Raw genomic sequence first — 22,918 nt, forward strand, 5'->3', positions numbered from 1 at the left:
CTCTCATATATGCATTGGTCTGTTTCCAGGCTCTGTCTTCTATCTCTATTGTTTAAAATTTGTCCTTTGGAGCTTATAAAAGGTCCAAGAGCTCAGAAGTATGCCTGTCACTGCTGTATCCTTGGGGCCTAGAGTGTGGGCTGGACCATGTAATGTGAGTTGAATGAATAAAATGGTCTTAGATTTGCCGATGCAGAAAATCTTAGGACAAATGTTTTTCACTCTGTGTGTATCAACACTTTCGGTAATGTGGCCACTACTTTGAGTCCCAGTACATAACTGGACAGCCCTTATTTGAATTTTTTAAAAAACTGAGCCAAAATCTGTCTCCCTGAAACATTTACTCACTTTTGGAGGTGAGTGTTGCTCCAGTGTGGAGAATTAAGAACCCTGCTTTTAATTGGATGACAGATCTTTCAGTATTTTCCCTGAGCATTTTTCTTGCCTGGCCAAGCAGCTTACTTTCTTATGTGCTCATATCACCTATCTTTACACGTGACTCTTCACTAATTCTATTGTGAAGTAGTTTGACCATGAAACTCTTAAATTTATCACCTCAAATTGGGCACCACATTCCACATATGTCCTTACAGAGCCATGTAGAGAGGTTTGTTTCTTGATTGGACCACTGATGTCATTTAACAAGTGTTACTGGGTGCTTAGTGTTGTAGGGACACAAAAATGAATAAACTGTGGTCTTGCCTCCTAAGAACTAATGGTCTAATTGAGCTGTAACCAACCAGCTTTCAAGTAGAGAAAGAAGTGCCTGTGGAAAACAAGTGCAGTGGGAATGAGAGACAAAAATAATTATTCCTATGGGGGAATCAGAAAAATTTAAGGAACTGATATTTAAGTTGGTCCTTGAGAGATAAATTGTATGTCTGTAGTAAGGAACATAATTTAGCTAAAGAAGTAGTGTAAGCAAAGACAGGAACTGATGCAATAAAAATAGTGGGGTTGATCATAGGGTATATGAAAGGAAATTAGGAGAGTAAATTGGAAATTGGTTAGAAGTTTAATTTCAAAGTCATATTGAGGAGATCTTAAAATACAGTTAAATGTGGACTTAATGATTTAAGCAAAGAAAGCTCATCGCAGACTTTTTTTTTTTTTAAATAAATTTATTGGGGTGACAATTGTTAGTAAAATTACATAGATTTCGGGTGCACAATTCTGTATTACATCATCTATAAATCCCATTGTGTGTTCATCACCCAGAGTCAGTTCTCCTTCCATCACCATATATTCGATCCCCCTTACCCTCATCTCCCACCCCCCACCCCCCGCTCCCCTTACCCTCTGGCAACCACTAAACTATTGTCTGTGTCTATGAGTTTCTGTTTCTCATTTGTTTGTCTTGTTCTTTTGTTGTTTTTGGTTTATATACCACATATCAGTGAAATCACATGGTTCTCTGCTTTTTCTGTCTGACTTGTTTCGCTCAGCATTACTCTCTCAAGATCCATCCATGTTGTCACAAATGTTCCTATATCATCTTTTCTTACTGCTGAATAGTATTCCATTGTGTATATATACCACAACTTCTTTATCCATTCATCTATCGAAGGACATTTTGGTTGTTTCCATGTCTTGGCCACCGTAAACAAAGCTGCAATGAACATTGGAGCACACGTGTCTTTATCTCTAAATGTTTTCAGATTTTTTGGGTAGATCCCCAGGAGAGGGATTGCTGGGTCATATGGTAATTCTATTCGTAATTCTTTGAGGAACCTCCACACTGCCTTCCATAACGGCTGCACCAATCTGCATTCCCACCAACAGTGTATGAGGGTTCCTTTTTCTCCACAGCCTCTCCAACATTTGTTATTATTTGTCTTGTTGATGGTAGCCATTCTGACTGGGGTGAGGTGATATCTCATTGTGGTTTTGATTTGCATTTCTCTGATGATTAGTGATGTTGAGCATTTTTTCATATGTCTATTTGCCATTTGTATGTCCTCTTTGGAGAAATGTCTCTTCAAGTCCTCTGCCCATTTTTCAATTGGGTTGTTTGTTTGTTTTTTGTTGAGTTGCATGAGTTCCTTGTATATTCTGGATACTAGCCCCTTATCGGAGGCACTGTTTGCAAAAATCTTCTCCCATTCAGTTGGTGGCCTCTTTATTTTGTCGATGGTTTCTTTTGCTGTGCAGAAGCTTTTAAGTTTCATATAGTCCCATTCATTTATTTTAGCTTTTACTTCCATTGCCTTTGGAGTCAAGTTCATAAAATGCTCTTTGAACCCAAGGTCCATAAGTTTAGTACCTACGTTTTCTTCTATGCAGTTTATTGTGTCAGGTCTTATGCTTCAGTCTTTGATCCATTTTGAATTAACTTTGGTACATGGTGACAAATAGCAGTCCAGTTTCATTCTTTTGCACGTGGCTATCCAGTTCTCCCAGCACCATTTATTGAAGAGGCTGTCTTTGCTCCATTGTATGTTTTTAGCTTCTTTGTCAAAAATTATCTGTCCATATTTATGTGGTTTTATTTCTGGGTTCTCAATTCTATTCCATTGGTCTATGTGTCTGTTTTTCTGCCAATACCATGCTGTTTTGATTATTGTAGCCCTGTAGTACAAGCCAAAGTCAGGAAGTGTGATACCTCCAGTATTGTTCTTTTTTCTCAAGATTGCTTTGGCTATTCGGGGTCTTTTGTGGTTCCAAACAAATCTGATGATTTTTTGTTCTATTTAAAATATGCCATTGGGATTTTGATGGGGATTGCATTGAATCTGTATATTGCTTTGGGTAATATGGCCATTTTAACTATGTTGATTCTTCCAATCCATGAGCATGGAATGTCTTTACATTTCTTTGTGTCTTCTTCAATTTCTTTCAAAAATGTCTTATAGTTTTCAGCATATAGGTCTTTCACATCCTTGGTTAAGTTTATTCCTAGGTATTTTATTCTTTTTGCTGCAATTGCAAAAGGAATTGTTTTTTGTATTTCTTTTTCTGAGATTACATTGTTAGTATATAGGAAAGCAATGGACTTTTGTGCGTTGATTTTGTAGCCGGCAACTTTACTATATTCGTTGATTGTTTCTAATAGCTTTTTGGTGGAGTCTTTAGGGTTTTCTATATATATATAGCATCATGTCATCTGCAAGAGTGATAATTTAACTTCTTCATTCCCAATTTGGATGCCTTTTATTTCTTTCTCTTGCCTGATTGCTCTGGCAAGGACTTCCAACACTATGTTGAAAAGCAGAGGTGATAGGGGACATCCCTGTCATGTTCCTGAACGTAGAGCAAAGGGCTTCAGTTTTTCTCCATTAATTATGAGATTAGCAGAGGGCTTGTCATATATGGCCTTTATTATGTTAAGGTATTTTCCTTCTATACCCATTTTATTAAGTGTTTTAATCATAAATGGATGTTGTACCTTGTCAAATGCTTTTTCTGCATCAATTGATATAATCATATGATTTTTGTCCTTTATTTTGTTTATGTGATGTATCACATTGATGGATTTGCGTATGTTGAACCATCCTTGTGCCCCGGGGATGAACCCCACTTGGTCGTGATGAATAATCTTTTTAATGCATTGTTGTATTCGATTTGCTAGAATTTTATTTAGGATTTTTGCATCAGTATTCATTAGAGATATTGGTCTGTAGTTTTCTTTTTTTGTGCTGTCCTTACCAGGTTTTGGTATCAGGGTAATGTTGGCCTCATAAAATGAGTTACGGAGTACTGTCTCTTCTTCAATTTTTTGGAAGAGTTTGTGCAGAATTGGTATTAGATCCTCTTTGAAGGTTTGGTAGAATTCACTAGTGAAGCCATCTGGTCCCGGACTTTTGCTTTTGGGAAGGTTTTGGATGACTGATTCAATTTCGTTACTGGTGATCGGTCTGTTTAGATTTTCCAGTTCTTCATGGTTCAGCCTTGGAAGGCTATATGTTTCTAAGAACTTGTCCATTTCTTCTAGGTTGTTGAATTTGGTGGCATATAGTCCTTCATAGTATTCTTGGATGATCCTTTGTATTTCTGTGGTGTCCGTGATAACTTCCCCTTTTACGTTTCTGATTTTGTTAATCAGTGTCTTCTCTCTTTTTATCTTAGTAAGTCTAGCCAAGGGTTTGTCAATTTTGTTAATCTTTTCAAAGAACCAGCTCTTTGTCATATTAATTTTTTCTATTGTCTTTTTGTTCTCTATTTCATTTAGTTCTGCTCTAATTTTTGTTATTTCCTTTCTTCTGCTGACCTTGGGTTTTACTTGTTCTTCTTTTTCTAGTTCTTTAAGGTGTAACATGAGGTTATTTATTTGGGAGTTTTCTTGTTTCTTGAGATAGGCCTGTAATGAGATAAATTTCCCTCTTAAAACTGCTTTCGCTGCATCCCAAAAATTTTGGTAGGATGTATTTTCATTGTCATTTGTTTCTATGTATCTTTTGATCTCTCCTCTAATTTCTTCTTTGACCCAGTCCTTCTTTAAAAATATGTTATTTAATCTCCATGTATTTGTGTTTTTTCCCGCTTTCTTTTTACAGTTGATATCCAATTTCAAAGCCTTGTGATCAGAGAATATGCATGGTATGATTTCAATCTTCTTAAATTTGTTGAGACTGATTTTATGTCCCAATAGATTGTCTATCCTTGAGAATGTTCCATGTACACTAGAAAAGAATGTATAGTCTGATGTTTTAGGATGAAGTGCTCTATAAATGTCAATTATGTCCATTTCATCTAATGTGTCATTTAGGGCTACTATTTCGTTATTTATTTTCTGTTTGGATGATCTATCCATCGCTGTCAATGATGTATTTAAGTCCCCTAGTATAATTGTATTTTGGTCAATTTCTCCCTTTAGTTCTGTTAGTAGTTGCTTGGTGTATTTCGGTGCTCCCTGACTGGGGGCATAAATATTGATGACTGTTATGTCTTCTTGTTGTACAGTCCCCTTCACCATTATGAAATGTCCATCTTTGTCTCTTGTTATCTTTTTCACCTTGAAGTCTGTTTCATCTGATATCATTATGGCTACACCTGATTTTCTCTGGGTACCATTTGCTTGGAGTGTCAATTTCCACCCTTTCACTTTGAGTCTATGCTTGTCCTTGTAGCTGAGATGTGTCTCTTGGAGACAGCATATGGTTGGGTTTAGTTTTTTGATCCAATCTGCTACTCTGTGCCTTTTTATTGGTGAGTTCAGTCCATTTACATTTAGGGTGATTATTGATATGTGAGGATTTCCTGTCATTCTATCTTTAGTTTTCTGGTAAGGCTGTGTCTCCATTGTTTCTTTGCCTTTATGTTGTTGTCTGTTATTTCTGTGTGGTGGTATTCTATGATGTTTCCCTCTGTTTCTTCTTTTATTTCAGTATATATTTCAGTTCTGGATTTATTTTGAGTGGTTACCCTTAAGTTTATATAAAAGAAAGTTTGATATTTAGAGTATTCCATTTTCTTCAGCACGCTTACTTTCTCCATTCCCATATTCCGGTTCAGGCCTTTACTTTCCCCCTTTTTGAGTTTTGGTTGCCACAAATTGTCCCTGTTGATGGTTGTCGAATAGCCTCCTTTAGTATTTCTTGTAGTGCAGGTCGTGTATTAGAAAATTCCCTCAGCTTCTGTATGTCTGGAAAGGTCTTTATTCCTCCTTCATATCTAAAGGATGTCTTTGCTGGATATATTATTCTTGGCTCATGGTTTCTCTCTTTTAATAGCTTGAATATTTGGTTCCACTCCCTCCTGGCTTGTAGAGTTTCTGCTGAAAAATCTGATGATAATCTAATGGGCTTTCCTTTGTAAGTTACTGTCTTCTTTTCCCTGGCTGCCTTGAGGATTCTTTCTTTGTCGTTGATTTTAGACAGCTTCAATACAATGTGCCTTGGAGAAGGTCTGTTGGGATTGAGGTAACTAGGTGTTCTATTTGCTTCTTGGATTCGAGGGTCCAGTTCTGTCCACAAATTTGGGAAGTTCTCATAGACAATTTGTTTGAGTATATTCTCTGTTCTCTTCTCTTTTTCTTCTCCTTCTGGTATGCCCATTATTCTTATATTGCTCTTTCTGATGGAGTCAGAAAGTTCTTGTAGAGTTCTTTCATTTCTTTTAAGTCTCAAGTCTCTTTCTTCTTCTATTTGTGTCATTTCCAGGTTTCTATCTTCGATGTCACTGATTCTTTGCTCCATCTGGTCAACTCTACTACCTAAGCTGGTTATTTCATTCTTAATTTCTTCTATTGAGTTCTTAATCTCCAGAAATTCTATTTGGTTCTTTTTTAAGATTTCAATCTCTTTCGTAAAATGCTCATGCTGTTCTTTGATTGAGTTTCTGAGTTCCTTTAACTGCCTATCTGTGTTTTCTTGTATCTCGTTGAGTTTTTTCAGAACTGCAATCTTGAATTCTCTGTCATTTAAGTCACATATTTCTGTATCTTTAAGTGACTTCTCTGGAGATTTTTCACTTTCTTTCTGAGCTATCTTGTTGCCTTGGTTATTCATGGCGATTACTGGTTTACTATTTCTCTTCCTAGACATCCACAGGAGTGACTTCTGTAACAGGTTGATAGAAAGCGGTCTTTCTTTTGTTTGCCAGTACTTACTTGTTGGTGGAATGTTTTATTATTTCTCCAACTGCAACTTATTTTTCTTCTCCCACACGGTAGTGCTATGTTTTCTCTGCACTATTCCAACTTCTCACACAATGGGGGGATTCCCTGGGAGACGGGCTTCTCCTCTGTTAATAGTTCGTCTAGGTCACAGGGCGCAGTGTCCCGGTGGGTATGCGGAGAGCTTTTGATGTCCCAAAGCTCTTCCAGTTCCTGATTCAGAGCCCGTATATTTCAGCAGTTCTGTTTACTCCTGCAGGGATCCGCCCAGATAGGTGGGGCCAGGGGCGGGGTGAGCTGTGAGAGGTGGCCCAGAGCAATGGCGGCGACCACCACCACAGCCGGTCCTGCTTCCACAGCTCTGTCCCCTTGCCGGAACTAGTTTGGCTGTGAATTTTTGTTTGCGGTCCACAGTTTTCAAAACAGCGAATTTTCTGTTGTTTTGATCTGACACTGCTACTGTTTCGCTTGTAGCACCGGGCAGGTGGGGGCGGGGCGAGCTCTGGGAGGGGAGGGAGGGGGCGGCTAGTCTCAGTGCCTAAGGCTCCGTTCTCTGCTCGGCAGTGCGGGCTTAAACCACCGTTTTCAGCCTTTTTCCCTCAGTCTTTTCTCCGAGGTCTCTGTCGTGAGCGTTAGGTTCAGCCGTGTTATATGCTGTCCCCTCAGCCCTGTGGGCCATAAGCGGAGCCCTAGCAGTCCGAGTTCTTCCCTCTCCCGCAGCTGCGGTAGTTCCGGGAAGCAGCGAGCTCGGAGCAGTGAGCTAGGTCTGCGTCCTGAGCCCGCGCGGCTCCGTCTCCGCACTTCTCCCTTTCCTCCTCCCTCCACTCGCGCGAATCTCTCACCTGTAGGTGATTTCAGTCGGTAGTGGGCCTCTTCGTCTTGCCTGTCTGCTGTGCAGGGAGTCCTTTGTGGAGTTTTTGTTGTTCGATTCTTTGTAAATTCCAGGGGAGCTTTACAGAGGCTCACCTCACGCCGCCATTTTTCCAGAAGTCCAGACTTTTTTTTTAATTAAAGTTTATTGGGGTGACAATTATTAGCAAAGTTACATAGGTTTCCGGTGTACAATTCTGTCATACATCATCTATATATCACATTGTGTGTTCACGACCCAGAGTCAGTTCTCTTTCTATCACCATATATTTGATCCCTTTTACCCTCATCTACCACTCGCCCACCCCTTTTACCCTCTGGTCACCACTAAACTATTGTCTGTGTCTATGAGTTTTTGTTTCTTCATTTGTTTGTCTTGTTCCTTTGTTGATTTCAGTTTTATATACTACATTATCAGTGAAATCATGTGGTTCTCTACTTTTTCTGTCTGACTTATTTCGCTTCGCATAATAATCTTAAGATCCATCCGTGTTGTCGCAAATGGCACTATTTCATCTTTTATTATGATAGAGTAGTATTCCTTTATGTATATATACCACATCTTCTTTCTCCAATCATCTATCGAAGGACACTTTGGTTGTTTCCTTGCTTGGCCACCATAAATAAAGCTGCAGTGAACATCGGAGCACATACATCTTTACGGATGTGAAGAAAGATCTTCATCCTCCTTCATATCTAAAGGATATCTTTGCTGGATATTATGAGTTATTGGCTAATAATTTTTCTCTTTCAATAGCTTGAATATTTGATTCCACTTCCTCCATGGTTTGTTGAGTTTCTGCTGAAAAAAAATCTGATAATAACCTAATGGGCTTTGCTTTGTAGGTTACTGTCTTCTTTTCCCTGGCTGCCTTGAGGATTCTTTCTTTGTCGTTAATTTTTGACAGCTTCAATACAATGTGCCTTGGAGAAGGCCTGTTGGGATTGACGCAATTAGGTGTTCTATTTGCTTTTTGGATTCAAGGATCCAGTTCTTTCCACAAGTTTGGGGAGTTTCTATCAACTCTTTATTTGAATATACTCTCTGTTCTCTTCTCCCTTTCTTCTCCTTTTGGTATAGCCATTATTTTCATATTGCTCTTTCTGAAGGAGTCAAAAAGTTCTTGCAGAGTTCTTTCATTTCTTTTAACTCTCAAGTATCTCTCTTCCATCTGTGTCATTTCCAGATTTCTATCTTGGATTCACTGATTCTTTCCTCCATCTGGTCAGCTCTATTACCTAAGCTGGCTGTTTCATTCTTCATTTCTTTTATGAGTTGTTAATCTCCAGAAATTCTGTTTGGTTTTTTTTGAAAATTTCAATCTGTTTGGTAAATCTTCTTTTTGTTCTTTGGTTGTTTTCTGAGTTCATTAAACTGCCTGTCTGGGTTTTCTCGCATCTCGTTGAACTTTTAAAAATTGCAGTCTTGAATTCTCTGTCATTTAAATCACGTTTCCATGTCTTTAAGTTCATTTTCTGGAAATTTTTCATTTTCTTTCTGAGCTGACTTGTTACCTTAGTTATTCATGGTAATTAATGAATTATTATTTCTCTTCCTAGGCATCTACAGGAATGGGCTCTGTAACGGGTTGTTAGGAAGAGGTCTTTCTTTTGCTTTCCAGTAGGTGTTGGTAGAATGTTTTATTTTCTCTCCGACTGCAGCCTTTTATTCTCTCTCACGCTGTAGTGTTATATTTTCTCTGCACTGTTTTGGCTTCTCACACAATGTCGGGGAGGGGGGTTCCCTGGAAGGTGGTCTTCTCCGTGAGCAGGTCACCTGGGTCTCAGGGCACCACCTCTGTGGGGGGTTGTGGAGAGCTTCTGAAGTTTTAAAGCTCTTCCTGCACCAGTTTCAGAGCCTGTGTGTTTCAGCGCTCTGTTTATATCTTCAGGGATCTGTACAGATAGGTGGGGGCAGGGGCAGGGTGGGTTGTGAGAGGTGGCTCTGAGCGATGGCAGCAACCACCAGCACAGCCAATGCTTTACCCAAGGTTCACTCCCCTTTACCAGATCTATTTAGGTCAAGAGTCAGTGGCTGCAGGCCTGCAGTTCTCAGAACTGAACAGTAGCAGTATCAGAACAAAAGAACAGCAAATAACTCTGTTCTTTTGTTCTGATACTGCTACTGTTCAGTTTCTAGCACTGAGAGGGTAGGGAGGGATCAGCTAGGCTCTGTGCCTAGCCTTCCGTCCTCTGCTTGGCAGTAAAACCACCGTTTTCACCCTTCCCTCAGTCTTTGCTCCGAGGTCTCTGCTTTGAACGTCAGGTCAGCCATGTTATATACAGATCCATCAGGCGGGACTGTGGGCCATAAGGGGAGTGCTAGCAGTCCGAATTCTTCCCTGTCCCGTGGCTATAGTAGTTCTGGAATGCAGGGAACTTGGAGCTCCGTCTCTGCACTTCTCCCTTCCCTCCTCCCCTGCGTGCCCAGTTTGCCTACCTTTAGATGATTCCAATTGCACGTCTCTTAGTCTTGCCTGTCTGCTGCACAGCGAGTCCTTTGTGGAATTACAGTTGTTCAATTTGTTGTAAATTCCAGGGGAGATTTCAAGAGGCTTACCTCATGCTGCCATTTCTATGGTGTAATATACTGAGACTGTTGAGAAGAGGAGTGAAAGTGTCTGGTCTGTGATTTGAAATCTGGCAGTAGTATAAAGACTAGATTACATGGGGCGGCAACTAGAGTAGTCAGAAAACTACCGTTAAAGTCAGATATAAAATAATGGCCCAAACTGAATATTGAAGACAATGTCCTGATTTTTTTTTAAACCTCTTCCCCACGTTAATTTTAAACCATGTTTCCCCAATCCTGATTCATACATTTTTGGGTTAAAAATTTATACTTCCATTGATCAGCTTTTTTTCTGTTGTAAAATGAACCTAACTCAGTTTACTGTTTTAACCATTTTAAAGTTCGGTAGCATTAGTACATTTACATTGTTTTGCAACCATCACCACTGTCTATCCACAGAACTCTTTTCATCTTCCCCGTATCCATTGAACAGTATTTCCCCGTTCCCCCTTCCTCAGCCCCTGGAAACCATCATTCTCCTTTCTGTCTCTCTGAATTTGATTGCTTTAGTTGCCTCATATATGTGCAATCATGCAATATTTGTGTGTTTTTTTTGTGATAGGCTTATTTCACTGAGCATAGTGTCCTCTAGGCTTATCTATCTTGTAGCCTGTGTGAGAATTTCTTCCATTTTAAGGCCGAATAATATTCCATTGTATGTATGTATATACTACATGTTCTTTATCCATTCATCCATTCGTGAATACTTAGGTGGCTTCCACCTTTTGGCAATTATGGGTATTGCTGCTGTGAACATGTGTACAGATATCTGTTTGAGGCCGTCTTTTCAATTGTTTTTGGTATATACCCGATGGTGGAATTGCTGTATCGTATGGTATTTTTAATTTTTTGAGGAATCATCATATCGTTTTTCGCAGTGGTCATACTCTTTGAGATTTCCACCAACAGTGCGCAAAAGTCCGTGTTTCTCCACATCCCTGTCAACACTTGTTATTTTGTGTTTTTTGTTTAGATAATAGTTATCCTAAATGGGTATGAAATGGTATCTCTGTAGTTTTATTATTTCCGTGATGGCTAGTGATGGTGAGTATCTTTTCATGTCCTTATTTGCCATTTGTTACTGGCTAATATCTTCCTTACAGAAATGTCATTGCAATTGTTTTGTCAATTTTTTAATTGGGTTATTTTGTTGTTGTTGAGGTTTAGGAGTTCTTTATATATTCTATATATGAATCCCTTATCAGATATGTGATTTGCAAATATTCTATCCAATTCTGGGGTTGCTTTTTTATTCAGTTGATGCTTTTTATTCAGTTGATAATTCAGTTTCCTTTGATGCTCAAAAGTTTTTAATTTTTATGATGTCCAACTTGTCTGTTTTCTTTGTTACTTGTGCCTTTGGTGTCATATCAAAAAAGTCATTGCCAAATCCAATGTTGTGAAGTTTTGGCCTATTTTCTTCTTAGAGTTTTATAGTTTTAGCTCCCACCTTTACATATATGATCCATTTTGAGTTAATTTTTGTATATGGTATTGGCTAAGGATTTAAATTGAGTTCTCTGTATGTGGATATCCATCCAGTTTTGTCATCACCATTTGTTGAAAAGACTGTCCTTTCCCCATTGGCCTTGGCATCATTGTCCAAAGTCATTTGACCTGATATGTGAGGCTTTATTTCTGGGCTCTCTGTTCTCTTCAATTGATCTATGTCTATCTTTATGCCAGTACCACCCTGTTTGCTCTGTTGCAAGTTCTGAAATTGGGAAATGTGAGACCTCCAACTTTGTTCTTCTTTTGCAAGATTTTTGGCTGTTTGGGTTCTCTTGAGATTCCATATGAATTTTAGGATGGGTTTTTCTATTCAAAATTTGTTTTGAGGATTCTAATAGAGATTACAATGAATCTGTAGATCGCTTTGAGTAATAATTGGCATTTTAACAATATTAAGTCTTCTAATCCATGACCACGGGGTTTTCTTTCCACTTATTTGTATCTTCTTTAATTCTTTCAGCAACATTTTGTAGTTTTTCAGTGTACAAATCTTTGCCTCCTTGTTAAGTTTATTTTTAAATATTCTTCTTCATGCTATTGTAAGTAGAATTCTTCTCTTCTTTTTTATTTATTTATTCATTGTTAGTAGAAAAGTAACTGATTTTTGTTTATTCATTTTGTATCTTACAACTTTGCTGAATTTGTTTATTAGTTAACAATCTTAGGGTTTTATACATAGCGTCACGTTAGCAGTGAACAGAGGTAATTTTACTTCTTTTCCAACTTGGAAGTGCCTTTCCAATTTGGATGCCTTTCTTTTCTTATCTTGCCTTAATTCTCTGGCTAGGACTTCCAGTCCTATGTTGAACAGAAATAGTGAAAGTGGGCATCTTTATCTTGTTCTTAATCTTGGAGAAGACCCTTTCACCATCAAGTATGATGTTAGTTGTCGGCTTTTCGTATTTGGTCTTTAGTGTTTTGAGGAGTTTACTTCTGTTCTTAGTTTGTTGAGTGTTTTTAATGAAAGATGTTGAAGTTTCTTAAAAAAAATGAAAGATGTTGAATTTTCTTTTTCTGCATGCATTGAGATAATCATAGGGTTTTTCTCCCCCCTTCATTCTGTTAATGTGGTATATTACATTATGTTTGTATGTTAAACACCCTTACATTTTAGGGATAAATCCCACTTGGTCATTGCGTATGATAATTTTAATATGCTGTTGAATTTGTATTGCTAGTGTTTTATTGTGGATTTTTATGTCATATTCATCAGAGATATTGGTCGGTAGATTTCTTGCAGTATCTTTGGCTGGCTTTGGTTCAGGGTAATGATAGTCTCATAGGGTGAGTTTAGAAGTGTTCGCTCTTCAATTTTTTTGGAAGAGTTTGAGGAGGATTGGTGTTCATTCTTCGTTATATGTTTGGTAGAATTGACTAGTGAAGCCATCTGGTCCTGGACTTTTTTTGTTGGGAGGCTTTTGATTACTGATTCAGTCTCCTTACTAGTTATAGGTTGATTCACATTCTCTATTCATGATTCAGTCTTAGTGGGTTGTGTGTTTCTAGGAATTTATACATTTCATCTGGATTATGCACTTCGTTACCGTACAGTTGTTCATAATACTCCTATAATCCTTTTTATTTATGTAAAAACAGTAGTAATGGTCGCTCTTTCATTTCTGGTTTTAGTTATTTGAGTCTTCTTTATTTTTTTCTTAGTCAGTATGGGTAGATTTTTGCCAAAGAAGCAACTCTTGGTTTTGTTGATTTTCTGTATGATTTTTCTGTTCTCTATTTTGTTCATTTGTGCCCTAGTCTTTATTTCCTCTCTATTGCTAGCTTTGAGTTTAGTTATGTTCTCTTTCTAGTTCCTTAAGGTGTAAAGTTAAATTTTTGATTTAAGATCTTTGTTATTAAAATATTGAGTTTATTGAACATTTATATTTTTGTCTCTCCACCATTTCCCTGACCTCCACTACTACTACTGTTTCCTATCATAACATTCCATACATACTTAAAACCAGCCAAAGGATGGAGTTCCATCTTTAAGAACTCAACAAGCATTTTGGGCAACACATTCTTGGCGATGGAACCTGGACAACATTTATCAGACATGGTAGGGAAAGTTCTCACTCTATGTTATGAAAAGGACAGGTTTAGATATCAACTTACAAAAATGAAATAAGACGGAAAATTTTAACAAACTGTTTAGACTATTTTCTTAAAGAGACTTCCTCCACTGCCAGAGATCTTGAATAGCCTCCCTGGTAAGTTATCTGGAAGCAGTTAACATGATTGATAAACTTGGCTTTCACTTTGGGAAGAGAACCACCTTTTTCTATACTTACTTGCATTTTTGCTTTAATGTCTTTTACAGAACTAGGTCCTTTCGGTGTTTCAGGAGTTTTTTCCTGTTTTTCAAAGGGTTCTTGACCTTTTGATCTTGGTGTTGATGGCTTTGAGTCTTTTCCATTTTGGTTTCATTTTTGTGCATTTTTGGCTGGAGTATCTCATACAGATATCTTTATTGGAGCTTTTTCTTCAGCTTCCTCCTCATCAAAATCATCCTCATCATTGTCGTCGTCATCATTTTCATAGTCACCTTCAGCAGCAGCAAGTTTTACTTTTTTTCTGTGGAACCTTGCTACCACTTCTAGGGGCAGAATGCTTTCCAGATACACATAGGAGTTTCACATCCTCCTCGTCGTCATCTTCTGACTGTATCTTCCTCCACAGCTACCAAGTGCTGTCCACTAATACGTATAGGCCCTGAACCACACTTTAACCATCAGACCACAGGTGGTGGTATTTTAATGTCCCCAAGGGAAATTATTGGCTATGCAGACATTTTCAAAATTGCCAGGGTTACTGTAATTGGACTACCTTCATAATTCATTACCTCTACTTCAACAATGTACAATTCATCCTTTTCACCAGCCCCTAGACTGACTGTTCTTAAAGATAATTGGTAATGATCTCATTTTCATCATTATCCACCTTAAATTGATAAGGTGGCCTTTAGTTCATAACTGAAAAGATAGTTCTGGGGCCTCAGGGGGCTCATGTCCATGTCCATCAAATCTTTCATGGGGTGGTGAAATGGCTTAAAGACTCATTTCTTAGAATGTATCCTTGTCATTAAGCGGCACATGACTGTATTTGTGAATTTTCTAGTTTTCCTTCTGCTGTTGATTTCTCGTTTCATTCTTCTGTGATAAGAAAAGATACTTTGTGTGATTTCAGTCTTTTCACTCTTTTTATTGAGACTTGTTTGCTTTTTCGGGGATGGTGTCTACAGGCATTCAGAATGGTCCAGCATTTGACATACCAGTCTTAAACCCCCAGTAATAGAATTGTTTACCTTTATACCAAGAAGGTTGGGAAAGCACCAAAATCTGCATGTGGCGTGTGTGCAGCCCGACTTCGCGGAGTTTGTGCTGTGAGACCTAAAGTTCTAATGAGGTTGTCTAAAGTGAAAAACATGTCAGCAGGGCCTGTGGTAGATTCATGTGTGCTAAATGTGTCCATGACAGGATCAAGTGTGTTTTCCTTATCAAGGAGCAGAAAATTGTTGTGAGTGTTGAAGGCACAAGCACAGAGTCAGAAAGCTAAATAAAAAAAGTGAAGCTTTTTTGAGTAATAAAAAAATTAAAAGGCTTGTTCTGTTGTTAAAAAAAAAAAAAAGACTTGTTTTGTAGCCTAGCATATGGTCTATCCTGGAGAATGTTCCATGTGTACTTGAGAAAAATGTATATTCTGCTTTTGTTGGGTGGGTTGTTATGTAATATGTCTGTTAGGTACAGTTGGTCTGTAGTGTTCTTCTAATCCTCTAGTTCTTTACTGATCTTATGCCTGGTGGTTTTACCATTTTTGAAAGTGGACTATTTAAATGTCCTGCTATAATTGTAATTAAGTCAGTTTCTTCAGTTTGGTCAGTGTTTGCTTCATGTATTTGTAGCTCTGATTTTTGTTGGATATATTTTTATAATTCTTGTGTCTTCTGGGAATATTGACCCTTTTATAAATACATAATGTCCTTTTTAGTCTCTTACAACAGTTTGACTTGAAATCTATTTTGTCTCATATCAATATAGCCATCCCTGCTCTCTTTTGGTTACTCTTTGCATGGTATCTTTTTTGTACTTTCACTTTCAACCTATGTGTGTCCTTAGCTCAAAAATGAATCTCTTCAGCATAATGTTGGATCCTGTTTTTTTTAATACATTCTACCAATCTATGTCTTTTGATTGGGTTGTTTAATCTATTTACATTTAAAGTATTGCTAGGGAATGACTTCCGTTTTCCATTTTAAAATTTGTTTTCTGTATATCTTATAGTTTTTTGCCCCTCATTTCCTCTCTTACTGTCTTTCTTTGTGTTTAGTTGATTCTTTGTAGTGACATTTTTTTGATTCCCTTCTCATTTCCTTTTGTGAATATTTGCTAGATATTTTTGTGGCTACCATGGGGATTACATATAACATCCTAAAGATAAGATAAATTTAAACTGATACCAGTTTAACTTATATCACATACAAAAACTCTACTCTCTTACAGTTGTGCCCCCTCTTATGTTATCAGTGTTACAAATTACATCTGTTGTTGTGCTTAATGGTGTTCCATGTTTCTCTGAGACTCTATCCGTTTTTCTTCTTTCTTCTCTGTCTCTTCAGGTTTCATCTCTGCTGATCTGTCTCCCAAGTTTGTTAATTCTTTCTTCTGCCAGTTCAAATCAACTGTTAAGACACTCCAGTGAACTTTTAATTTTATTGTACTTTTCAACTTCATAATGTCCATTTGGTTTTTTTTTTAATCATTTCTATCTTTATACTGATATTCTCTATTGGATTAGACATTATCATCATACCTTCCTTCATTTCTTCAAACATAGTTTTCTTTAATTCTTTGAACATATTTACAATGCTACTTTGTTTATTCGGTATGATATCTGGGCCCTCTGAGAGGTAGTTTCTCTTGCCTGCTTTTTTCCCCTATGCATAGATCTGCTTACCTGTTTCTTTGTATGTCTGGTAATTTCTTGTTGAAACCTGGACATTGTAGGTAATACTATTGTAGCAAGTCCCGATAGATACGGGACCTCTCCTTCTCTGTGCCTTTTGGTTTGCTTCTTTATTTCTTTATAATAAATTGGCTGGATTATTTTAGGGGAGTTTATTTCCATCCAAGATGTCACTCCTCAGAGGGTCCAGCCTTGGTGTCTGCATAGTCACCCTGGGATGAGAGGGATTTTAGCAGGTCTGTTGTTGACTGTGTTATGTTGTTTTTGTTCTTCGTTTTGTCTCTGTTGGTATCATACCCAGATGTTAGGCGCCACTAATTGCAGGCTAGTTGTGCTATTGTGTTTGACAATGCCCCGGAGTGTAAATTGTTCCATACTCTTATCCAATTAAATCTGGGCCCCTTTGCAGGGATAGTTTTTGAGGCAAGTTTGAAGCTTATTCTGACCCTAGAAGGACTATTCTTAGCTATCGCTTTTCCTGGTATTCTCTGGTAAAGTTGCTGACTTGCAGGTTAGCTTGTTTCTCTCATGGAGCTACCAACCTCCTCTTAATTGCTGACCACCAAAATCTGCATTGTTTTCAAGAGCACCTGTAGACTTGAACTTCCCCACAGTTAATTTAAAAATTTCCTTTGGGTAGAATTTCGGAGCTCTCTGATCTATGGCCACCTCTTTCCCCAGTAAAATCTCTGAGACGTTGCTCTAGAGCTGGTGGTGGGGTCAATGACCTGATTTTCTTGGAGTAACATTTCTGCTTTATGAGCAGGGCACTGGGTGGGGCATTAGCCTCTGATCTTCTTGGCTTACCTCTTCTAGCCTGGAACCTCTCTCTACAAGTGGGCTGAGGCAAGGCTGATCAGTGCCCCAGTATTTTCAGACTGGGGTAAAGCCTTTGATCTCCGAGTGCAGGCTGGGTAGAGGAAGGGAGCCCCCGTGTTGTTGGCCACACTTACCAGGAATGTAGCCTCAGAGCTGTTGGGAGACCAAGAAATGCTGGTGGTCAGCCCCTTCTGGTGACCAGATTTCAGGGACTAGGGAGCCTCATTTTCTTGGCTGCTCACTTGAGGTGGAGTCTCCATCAAGTTGACCTAGGGCCGGGGAGCGAGGGTGTAGGTTGTGGCTGAAGTGCCTCGGACTCGTTCTCCCTGTTCTTATTGACATCTAGTAGGTTTTCTTGAATACATGTTTCTTCATTTGCTGTGTGCTCTCAGGACAATTTCCAGAGACTTTAAATGGTTGTTTTAAAAATAATTTCCATCAGTTGTGGGTATTTTGTCAAGGAGCAGGTCTCCCAGGGTCCTCATGCCAACATCCTGGAATTGTAACCTTTGGATTTTATCTTGAGGGCTGAGGGCATTGAAGGGTTTAAGTAATGGTGAAAAGAGGGCTTTAAAAGACTACTTTGGTTGCCATTTAGAAAACTGGAGGGGACAAAGCTAGATGCAGAGAGAACTAGAATGCTGCTGAGAAATTGCAGTAATTGATGTCGGTGGCTCAAATTAAGAGAGTAACTGTAGAGAACTAGTCCAACATAGAGAATTGTTAAGACTTAGTAATTAATTGGATGGATGGGGAATTTAGTGCAGAGTAGGAAGATGTTTTAAGAGAGGAAGTCATTAAAATGACTCCTAATCAGTGCTCACAAAGTTGTCAAAATGCGGGTTCTGATCCAGGGCCTGATTCTGCACAGGTGATGCCTGTACTGCTGGGCCTCTGTCCCCTACATGAGTAGCAAGGCCCTAGGGTTTCTTGTTCAGGCAACTGGTGACAGCTGGCAGTGTGAATTGTCAGTTTACTTGCCTGTACATGCAGGTGAAGAAATAATATTGCCTGTCTTGAGTTCAGAAAAGGGGTTTTAGCAAAAGTTATAGAGTTGAAAGTCAAGGATTCAAATGGTAAAAGAAGGGAAGAGATAGGCTGAGATCATTCTAGGAAGATGTATAGAGGAAGGGCAAAAAACTACCCATAGGCCAGCGCTCATATTACTGAAGAACATTTATTTTGAACATCCCTTATTACTATGTCCATATTTCATAACTGTTGAATCTTTGTGAGAGTAGAACTTAAGCAAATTTTTGTTACAGGTTAAAGAACTCTTTTCTTCTTTGGGAGTTCAATATAATATCTTGGAACTTGATCAAGTTGGTAAGTAGAATGGTTAGTACATACTGTTTGCAATAAATGTCAATAAGATTGACCTCTTTTCATTTGTTTTGTTCAACTTACTCTTGTCTCTTTGAGGTAGATGAGCTATTTTTGCTCTATATTCAACCATGCAGAAAATGAACTTCTAAATGACAGATAATTTGGTGCAGTTTTTTATTTTTCCACACTGAATTTTTTTTATTTTTCAATTACAGTTGACATTCAATATTATATTAGTTTCAGGTACACAGCACAGTGGTTAGACATTTTTTTTATAACTTACGAGATGATCCCCCCCAATAAGTCTAATACCCGTATTTGTGAGGGGTGTAAATTATTACATTGTTTTGTATACCTGGAACTAATTTAAAAAGAAAAAAGAAGTATATAGTCACATGGATAAAAGTACAGCATAGGGAATGTAGTCAATGATATTGGTGTAGATTTTTTTATGTATTATTGGTATATGAGATTGGTATTTGAGGGAGAGGGAGTGGGAGGAAGATTTATAAGCTGCTAACTTTGAAGTACTTCAGGCAATTCAGATGAGTCTGGCAACTTTCTAGCAAAGTAGGTTAAGCTGTAATAAATGAAAAGACTCTGCTCCTCATTCCTGATTGTATTACTCATGAGGGAGAATGCATTTGTCTTTTAGCTTTATACTTTTGAATTATTGTCAAACATGCATTTATTGATCTAATATTAATTGAACACTTTACGCATGCATGTGATTTGCAGGGGTGGGATACACAGTGGTGAACAGAAAAAAAACTGATGTCTGCTTTTATGGGACTTCACCAACTCCTTTTAGCCATTCACTTTAGTAAATGAAATGTTCTTGAATCTTGAGTCTTTTCTTAAGAGTATACCAAACAGTCTTAAGTAGTTATGGCCTGGTTTTATTTTTAGGGATGGAGAATACATTTTGATCTGTGATCGTAATGATTTTTCAAATATAATTGTAGAAAATATTTTCTGAGTTATTCATATTGATGCAGATATTATCTTGATATTTGCTCTTTAAAGAGGATTTTTATCTATTTGTCTGACATAGTCATTGACTTTTTATATCAATCTAATTTAGGAGTGTTTATTTTAAAAGGAATCAGTAGATTGGTCTTTATTCTCTAAGGTTTTCTTTAAAAACCTGGATGTTTTCCCCTCTTGAGTCATTATTTCATAAAGTTGTATAACACACTGACCCTTTTATGGATCTGTACATGTGAGCATCTGAGTGTTGTAACACTTCAGTTAGACTTACAAAGGTTTGGAATCCTTTCAATGTTTTTATATATTTAATTATTTATTTATTTTATTTTTTATGTTATTTACCATTTCTTTTTTTTTTAACAAATGATATAATTTACAACAATGCATTTATATCTTAGTAAAGCTTTGAATATATGGCACATAATATTTTTATATGGTGTCCCTTCATTATATAGTTTAAATAATCTATTGAGACTTAATTATTTCTTTGACCAAAACAGTTTTTGACTAGTATAGCTGTCCAAAAAAAAGAAATGAGTGCTTTGAATTTGTTTAGTATTTTATTATTAATGTATACTTTGGTTACTAATTCTTGTAAAATGTTATTTTTCGTCTGCTGTTTGCAGGCTTATTGAAATTTGATAGTTTCATGTCATATAATGTTATGCATTTTGGTTTTTTTTTAAATTAATTTAGACATTACCAAGAACATGGTGATATTTGAATTATAAATGTCTCGTGGATATATTGTGAGTTTATAAGATATAAAATATGACATATATTTAGTGAAACAGTTCAAATTTTTACTTTTAAAACCATCATTGTTGGCATTAATTCTTTTTATCTTTATTCCTTAGATGATGGGGCCAGTGTTCAAGAAGTGCTGTCAGAGATCACTAATCAGATAACTGTGCCCAATGTATTTGTGAATAAAATACATATAGGTGGATGTGATCGAACTTTCCAGGTAATAATGATATTATGTATTCTTTAAGTCTGTTTGTTCATTTTGTTCTTAAAAATATTTAAAAGGGGTAAAGTGGTTTATAGGAGTCTATTCATCTTTTGGAAGTTGTAAAATGAAAAAACAGATAGATTGGTTATCAGATAATCTTGATTACTTTGATGGAAATTAGCTCTTTAGATACATTAGAAACTAAGAAAGAGAAGATTTTTGTTTGAGGTTGCCAGACAACCAGGTGGGCCACCCTGCAAACCTTGGTCTCCTCCTCCTGATGGGGAGAGAAACAAGGGCTGTTCCCTCTTTCAGGTTTAATAAAATGAGGTCAACACTAGCATTTCTGGCAAGGGTAAGTAGAATTCCTGTCAGGGCTGCTAACCCTGGGAGCTTTGCAAAGGTCTATCGCCTATGAATTTTTTTGATTCTTAGAATGCAAAAATAAATAGGAGTCATTCAGTTAAATAGTGATAGGTAACAATTGATGTTTATTAAATAAGGTCCTTATTTTATTACTAGTTATTTACTTTTTAAAAAATTCTGCTCTCTTGTATCTTTTATGTATGTATGCAAATGGTAGTAATCAGTGATTGATTAAATACTTGTACTTGAAATTTTAATTAAAAATTATATTTTTCTTGGGGGTGAAGATTATCTGCATTTGACGTTAATCTATGATCAGCATTGTTATCTAGGACAGTCTGTTTTATTAATCCTCGAAGTTATAACTCAATTCACATGGTGGTCAGTACCTTAATTGTCGTCCCTAAACACCTTCAGGAATGCTGGTCTTGCCAACCTTAACCTAGAAAATGATGTCAGAGGATGAATCTGGAGATGCAGAGATTTCCACTCTATTTCAAGACTGAAAGGTGTTTTCTTAGATGGCAGATGCTTAGGAGACAGAGTTCTCTAAGGGCATCTAAATGGAGCCAAAGGTGTCCTTTTAGAATGTGCTGAGAGCCTTAGTGGGCACCCATCCGTCAGGGGGCCACATGGCATCTTTTGATTCCTGTAGTTTCATAGCACTTCTGTTGTGCTTCCCAGGATGATCTAGTTCCAGCATCGCGTTTCTAAAGCCAACATAATTTGATTGAGCAGCTGACTTTGCATAAGGAAAATGGTTGCAAAATCACATACTGAACCTCTAACCTCATCTAAACTACTTCTGATCATGAGGGCCAAGTGAACAAAAAAATGTAGCATAGAACCAGGTTCATGGTGATTGCTGAAAGAAAAAGCAAAATGTTTGTGTTGTATAGGAAATTTATCAATGAGCTGCAAAATTTAGGTTAGTTTATGAGAAACCATGAAAAAATGTGAAGTGCATGTCCTATTGATGATGCATAAGAATTGTTTTCAGAAGGAAGCCTAACACAGGTGAACAAAATGCATAGGACCTTGAAAAATGGTAGTTGGCTATTTTATTGCACTTGGTTATGATATTTCAACGATTAGACCAAGGTAAAGGACCTCGTCTGACATAGATATAAAGCCATAACCTCTGGGTCATTTGACACATGCCTAGCAATCAGGAGATAACAAATGTGTACTTTAACATACGGTTTAGCTAGTTGGACCTTATTTTAATACCATTCAGATAAATTTACAATTCCGATTTTCATGAATTATAGATTGTTTTTTCCAAGATATTTATAAAAGAAATCCATGCAGGGGTGCAAAGAAACAGTTTTAAAACAAGTCATACCATACTCTCTCCTTTCATTAAACCATAGGCACATCAGAGTGGTTTATTACAGAAGCTTCTTCAGGAAGAGTCAGCATATGATTATGACCTCATTGTCATTGGTGGCGGTTCTGGTGGCCTTGCATGTGCTCAGGTATGAAAAAATGAAACTTGAAGATAATTTCCCTGGTGATTGCCATAAGAATTTCTTCTGCTATTTAAAAAAAAACAAAAAAAACCAAAGCCAATGTTGATGTTACTGTCTAAGTTTTTATTGTAATTAGTTGGTTGAATAAAGAGAAAAGACTGTGTTATGACACAAGCACAGCCTTTTTATTTAGGGAAACGAAAAATTGGGGGAGTATTAGGAAGATGAAAAGATCTTTATTTGTGGCTTTTTTCTTTGTAGGAAGCTGCCATTTTGGGAAAGAAAGTTATGGTGCTAGACTTTGTGGTCCCATCACCTCAGGGCACATCCTGGGGTAAGCTGTTTTTCTTTATTGTTCTCTGCTCTTCACATACGTTTTTGGCTTTGTTAAGTCTCATTTAATCCTCACAACAATCTCTGGAGTTATAACTAGGCTGCTTCATAGATGAGGAAACTGAGACTCAGTGAGGTGAAGTAACTGGCCTAAGATTGCATATTTAACAAGTGCTGATTAAGAAAGATTT

The 22,918-nt window shown here is 37.4% G+C and overlaps 1 protein-coding gene and 1 pseudogene across 3 annotated transcripts in view; one reads left to right on the forward strand and one right to left on the reverse strand.

Annotated features, from left to right (window-relative positions):
* Positions 1-22,918, forward strand: part of TXNRD3 (thioredoxin reductase 3) — an 83,944-nt gene that overhangs the window by 2,239 nt on the left and 58,787 nt on the right. For all 3 annotated transcript variants that reach the window (XM_074340460.2, XM_074340465.2, XM_074340461.2), the window contains exons 2-5: positions 18,551-18,611; positions 20,459-20,568; positions 22,296-22,400; positions 22,656-22,728. In XM_074340460.2, coding sequence (XP_074196561.2) covers positions 18,551-18,611; positions 20,459-20,568; positions 22,296-22,400; positions 22,656-22,728 — 349 coding nt within the window. The remainder of the gene's footprint in view (positions 1-18,550; positions 18,612-20,458; positions 20,569-22,295; positions 22,401-22,655; positions 22,729-22,918) is intronic.
* Positions 13,669-14,535, reverse strand: LOC109439159 (nucleophosmin-like; annotated as a pseudogene).

This window comes from Rhinolophus sinicus, chromosome 4, assembly GCF_057876585.1.
Source record: "Rhinolophus sinicus isolate RSI-liver-muscle chromosome 4, RSI-T2T, whole genome shotgun sequence".
NCBI classification, from domain to species: domain Eukaryota; kingdom Metazoa; phylum Chordata; class Mammalia; order Chiroptera; family Rhinolophidae; genus Rhinolophus; species Rhinolophus sinicus.